The 5,465-nt window shown below is 37.2% G+C and overlaps 2 protein-coding genes across 2 annotated transcripts; one reads left to right on the top strand and one right to left on the bottom strand.

The window, feature by feature from the left end:
• Positions 1-341: 341 nt before the first annotated feature.
• LOC108570477 (phospholipid phosphatase 6) lies at positions 342-1,474 on the bottom strand. Its single transcript, XM_017932343.1, has 4 exons — positions 1,471-1,474; positions 1,075-1,209; positions 847-946; positions 342-736 (listed from the first exon to the last, which is right to left on the bottom strand). Exons 2-4 carry the CDS (start codon positions 1,183-1,185, stop codon positions 342-344), a joined length of 606 nt encoding a protein of 201 aa, XP_017787832.1. The 5' UTR covers positions 1,186-1,209; positions 1,471-1,474.
• A 353-nt stretch (positions 1,475-1,827) lies between these two features.
• Positions 1,828-2,990, top strand: LOC108570486. The gene is made up of 5 exons (XM_017932352.1): positions 1,828-1,874; positions 1,953-2,077; positions 2,152-2,484; positions 2,565-2,832; positions 2,912-2,990. The coding sequence occupies exons 1-5, from the start codon at positions 1,828-1,830 to the stop codon at positions 2,988-2,990; spliced, it is 852 nt and encodes a 283-aa protein (XP_017787841.1).
• The last annotated feature ends 2,475 nt before the right edge of the window (positions 2,991-5,465 follow it).

Genomic DNA, 5,465 nt, shown 5'->3' on the forward strand with positions numbered 1-5,465 from the left:
GTCATTTGATATAAACCTTTATAACATTCCTTATTTCATCAGACATTCATAAAAATAGTTATGTATGCCAAACTGAAGATTTTAGTATCTTTACAGGCAGTCTTAGCAATAATATCATATCAATAATAACATTATAGTTAATATATTTTGTTGCTTTGGTATCACCACAATTTAATTTACTTAATTTATGTAAAAGTATATTAAAATATCATTCATACAAATATTTTCAATTGTAGCAAAGGGTTAAAAATATTGAAATCTGATGCATAAAAGAAAAGACAAAGAAACAATATTGTCTTTAGGCCAACACCTAATATCAAATTTAAAAAGTAAAGTAATTTTCAAACATCATAGTCTGCACCATCTATTTTCTCATCAGTTAACCAAGATATTAAAGATGAGCAAGTTTCAGCATTTAAATACAAAAGACCCATGGTCATTCCTTCAATGTAGCCTAGAAGTAGTCCTGCAATAACATCAAGAATATGATGCCTTCTCATTAAAAGTCTAGACATAACTACAGCAAACATCCATGCTAATATAGGTATAAGATAGATGCCAGACACAGGCCACAGATAGTTAAGGAAGTAAAAAACAAGCATTGAGCGAGAAGCATGACCTGATGGGAATGAATATTTGTCAGGTCCCATTGATAGAGGATCAGTATTAACTGCAGGTCTCCTTCTTCTTGCAATTGATTTTAATACAGCAATAACAATAATATCTAACACCAAACCTAAAAATATGATAATGAAAATAATGTTGTAAAAAAATATTTTATCATTATGATTTGTTACATTTTGATATATACTACAGATCATTAACTACTTAAATTAATGTGCTTACCTATCAGTAAATTAACTTGCACTTGGTATAACCTCTTACTATTAAGAATCCAAATAAGTGCAAGTAATGAAGCTATCCATGGTATACCATGACATGATATCTGTATAGATAAGAAACATAATATATTACAATTAATAACAACCACAAAGTTATAGGTGTAAAGATATCTAATTCTTTCTTAAAATATTTTGAAAGTTAATTCTATTACTATAAAACATATGGACATACTTCTAACATTGTATAATATACTTGTATTTGTTTCACAGGCAACAGTGTTTCCATACATTTTACAAAACCTTTTGTAAAACGAACATCCAGGGCTAATATATTTTTTAACATTGGTGCAGCGTCTCTTTTACTGTGCTAAAAAAAGAAATTTAAAAGAATGTAAATTTAATATTTTACAAATTTTATCATCATTCTAAGTTCCTTATAAAAACATTTCGTTATTTTTGTATAGTAGTGCAGTTCATTACAGAGTTATATAATATTGTTCAAGTATTATAGCGATGAAATAAATTTTTTTTAAGTAACCATAGAAGTTAAGATAAGAGTCATCAGTTATGATTAGATATTATAATTTTTACATGGAAATGAAATAAAATCGTATTATAAAAAGAATACCTTGCCCATGATATATTATAAATTGTTATTAACAGTCTAGTAAAATTTTGAACGATTGTTAACGACTTTATGTTATCATTACATTACAATGTTCACTTCTATAACTCCTGTTATTATTCCCATGTGTGAACAATTGAGTGTTGACATTTACAGAGGGCGACACTAACGTCAGAAAAATAATTCGAATAGGTTCAAACTGACTATTCTACAACCTTGTTGTGTTTTTTACAGTTAAATGTCAGTATTTGGAGTTTTTTCAAATTTCGTATATATAAGGGATTATTTTTAATGCCACAAAATACGTTCTATCGATTAAAAGTTTTAAGTTAATTGAAAAAAGATAATTATTAATAAAAGATGCAGAAGGATTATTCGGAAATATCAAAAGCAAAACGAACTACATAGTAAAAAAAATAAAATACTTTGTAGTTTTTCATATAGTTCATTTGATTTCATATAATACATATTTTATACATTTTTAGCATACGCAGTGTCTCTACACCAGAATTAGTAAGAAGGAACTTAGCAGAGAGCACATTAAATGTTCGTGCAAGCAGTTCTCACCATAGACAAACAATGGCAGCATCTGACTTTGCTTTACCACAAAGTAAAATATTTCATTCTGTTTCTTACTAACATAAAGCTCTAAGGATTAAAATATTAGGTCATTTAACAATTCAGGTTTCACAAAGAAAGGAAGTACAATGGATCGTATGTCAATACTTCCTACACAAACATCATTGGATGGAATTATTGATTCAGATTCAGATGACATAGAACTAAAACTTCTTTATGATGAATATTTACAAAATATTCTGACAGAAATAATCTTAAAAAAGAAGGCAGAAGAGAAAGAGAAATTATATCTATCTCAATTGGCAACTATAGCTAAGGAATGTGAGCAGAATGAAGAAAAACTATTTAAGTTGAAAATTAGAGAAAGAGATATAATAAATTTGACTAGGATACAAAATGAGGTTGATTCACAAATTATAGATGTGCATAATTGTACTAGTAAGTAGTGTCTGCAAATCATAAGGTATCATGCGATAAGTAACATGTTTTTCTAATATTTAACTTCCATTTAATCACAGAAGGTGAAGATGTTAAAACATTGGAAAATATTCTATCTCAGTTACATAGTCTTCTACGACCTTTAGATGTACTTCGTTGCAATAATATAGTTCTTCCCGATACACCTGAAGAATGGGAAGAAACAAGCAAACTCTTACAATCATGTTCAGAGACATTAAAGTCTATTATGGATTTGATTGGAACAAAAAAGGAATCATACGAAACTGTTAATAATGGTATTAAAGAGTTTGTCAGTACTGCTAATGATATTGAAGATTACCAAAAAAGGTACAGAATTGCAAGTACTGTTTCTTAGTAATTATATTATATAATACAATATGTTAATATTTTATCCTTATGTTTTCAGGCTAGAAAAAGAACTTTGCAATTTACAAATTCTTGTGTTAAAAACAGCATCCTTGTCTCTGATGCAAAGTCATAATTGATAGGCATCGAATCATGTGTAACATTGTAATATTAAGTGGTTCATTTAAAGTATTTAATATCATTAAGAATTGCTCATCGTTATTTTTATATAAAGATTAAATGTTTACAATAAAAATTAAATCGAAATTCTATTACGCATTGTTTGCATATTTAACGCGAAAAGTTAATAAATTTTTAGCGCAGATTCGACGATTTCACTTTTTCAAGGAATATCGTTCCACACATGATAATTTAAGCGAATATCGCCATATTTTGGAAACTAATAGGAGCGTTTTTGATTAATAGTCACTATTGTTACGCTACGATACTGATTACATTTAACTACGTGAAAGATAAAAGGGGTGATGAAATGACACAGAAAAAAAGGCCATTACTCTTCAATGTAACGGAGTATAAATATCTTTATAAATTTCGCGATACACGCTGTATGAACCTTCAAACGAACATAGCGCTACGAACGGAATTTCTTTGAAATCAGCTCGTACTCGCTGATTGGCGAACTAGAAAATGGGGCTGAGGGCGCATGTACGCATGACCGCGACCTCTCGCCATATTTAATTTTTCCCAAATTTTGCGAGTGATGCCGCAAAGAAAATCGAAAGAACGAAGATCATTCATCAGCCGATGATTAATCGAAGGGAGCCAAGTTGAGACGCGAAGCATCATCCTTTGATAAACGCAGGGTATCGCGATGGGAGCAGCGCGGCGCAGGTCGCGTAACTCGCGTGCATCCAACCCCCGCGGATTTTTCCTCGCCCGCGCGCGATTTTATTCTGCGCATGGAAAGCAATTTTGCCCAATCATAAATAGGGCTATTGTGGGGGGATGGTGTATGCTGCTGGCGCATTTCATACATCCGAGTGTAATGGTAACCAGATAGAGGCGTCGCGCGGGGCTATCGGCCGGTTAGCATCGTAAATACTTACTACTTACTTCCGCCGAAAAATTTCGTCTCCCTCTCCCGCGTTCTTTTTCCCTCGTTCCGTTTTTTTCACCTCTATCTTTATTGGACCGTCAATTTTTTTTCTGATCCTCCATCTGTCTCTCTCTGTCTATCCCATGCCCGTCTCTCACTCTCTCTCTCTCTCTCTCTCTCTCTCTCTCTCTCTCTCTCTCTCTCTCGCGCGCGTGCGCGGTACTTTTTTTCTCGCAGCGTGGAAAGCTTACGTATGACGTACACTGTGCACGGAACGGAAGTAACACGGCGTGATGCACGACACGTCGCGCGCGCGCGCGCTCTCTCTTTATCTCTCTCACTATCTCCGTCGCTACGTAGTACGTGTGTGTATGTGTGTGCCGCAGTAAATCGCGTTTTGTGCGTGTAGCAGCGTACGGTCGAGCGAGTGATCTGTGACGTCAGTGGTCCGATCGGTTGTCACCTGTCAAGCCAACGAATCCCTCGTCTTACCTCAACTTTCTCGCTCCCACGCGTCACTCCTCTCCGTTCTAGCTCTTCTCGTGCTTTTCCTGTTCCGTCTCTGTTCCACCTACACGCTGCCACCCCTAAACCGCATCTCTATCTCTTGCCCTCTTACTTTTGCTCTCTCTTTTATCCCGTTGCACTCATACCCAGCCAGCCTCGTGTGCCGACCACGCAATCCGATCCATTTTCCTCCCCCTGCTGTCTCCCTCTGCTCCGCGAGTACCAGCAACTAACCCCCTCTCTGCTTAACCCTCGCGGTTCCTCCCTCTCACCCTGTCGTTTCTTCCGTCCACCCACCATCTCCCCCTATCTCCTCCGCCCCTCTTGCTCTCTCATCACTGTGCCAGCTTCCATCCTTGCACACCCATTTTCTCTCACTCTTTTCGGTGGTGGAACCAGTGGCGTAGCTAACGAGATTCTCTTTTGCCGGGGGGAAAAAGAGTGCGACCGAGAATCTTTCTACTCATCGTGGGATAAAATATCTCTACCACCCGCCGTTCATCGAACGAACAAATGTTACTCGAGTGTACGATACTCGTAAGCGATGTGTTTACGAAAACACATGAGAGGAATTATCCGAAAGAACGAGGTATTATCCATGTATCATTAGAAGATCTATCGTACCGTCGATGCGTACTGCACGCGACGACGACGATGCTGTTCATCGTTGAAAAGAATTCACTGTTTTCGAAATGGGCGGATGGAGGAAAATGTGATCCAAACACACACATACACAAGCTACACCACTGGTCAGCCAGTGTGTATCTATTCGTCCATCTCTTTCGAGCTTCGAAAGTGCTCTCTTACCGCGGCCTCTCTTCCCTCCTCTTCCGCTCCCGCCACCCCGTTGGTCGCCGGGCTGCCACCCACCGATATACACCCCGCTCGCTCTGCTCGCCGCGACGACCGCAGACACAAAAACAATAACAAATCGATTCGCGAGGGCAATGGGAAGGGGTCAGCGAGAGGTAGGACGACGAAGAAGAGAGGCAGCACAGCGAGGGCTGGAGGAGGAGGATGAGGAGATGGTGGTAGTGTAGGAGGGTGCGTG

The sequence above is a fragment of the Habropoda laboriosa genome, unplaced genomic scaffold (genome assembly GCF_001263275.1).
Source record: "Habropoda laboriosa isolate 0110345459 unplaced genomic scaffold, ASM126327v1 scaffold84, whole genome shotgun sequence".
NCBI lineage: Eukaryota > Metazoa > Arthropoda > Insecta > Hymenoptera > Apidae > Habropoda > Habropoda laboriosa.

Excerpts from the sequence above, each read along its gene's own strand:
- LOC108570477 (XM_017932343.1), bottom strand. The coding sequence starts at position 1,185 with ATGTTAAAAAATATATTAGCCCTGGATGTTCGTTTTACAAAAGGTTTT. Across the intron at positions 947-1,074 it reads TATATTATACAATGTTAGAA|ATATCATGTCATGGTATACC; the intron begins GTATGTCCATAT and ends TTATCTATACAG. Across the intron at positions 737-846 it reads GCAAGTTAATTTACTGATAG|GTTTGGTGTTAGATATTATT; the intron begins GTAAGCACATTA and ends TCATATTTTTAG.
- LOC108570486 (XM_017932352.1), top strand. The coding sequence starts at position 1,828 with ATGCAGAAGGATTATTCGGAAATATCAAAAGCAAAACGAACTACATA. Across the intron at positions 2,485-2,564 it reads AGATGTGCATAATTGTACTA|AAGGTGAAGATGTTAAAACA; the intron begins GTAAGTAGTGTC and ends ATTTAATCACAG. Across the intron at positions 2,833-2,911 it reads ATTGAAGATTACCAAAAAAG|GCTAGAAAAAGAACTTTGCA; the intron begins GTACAGAATTGC and ends TTATGTTTTCAG.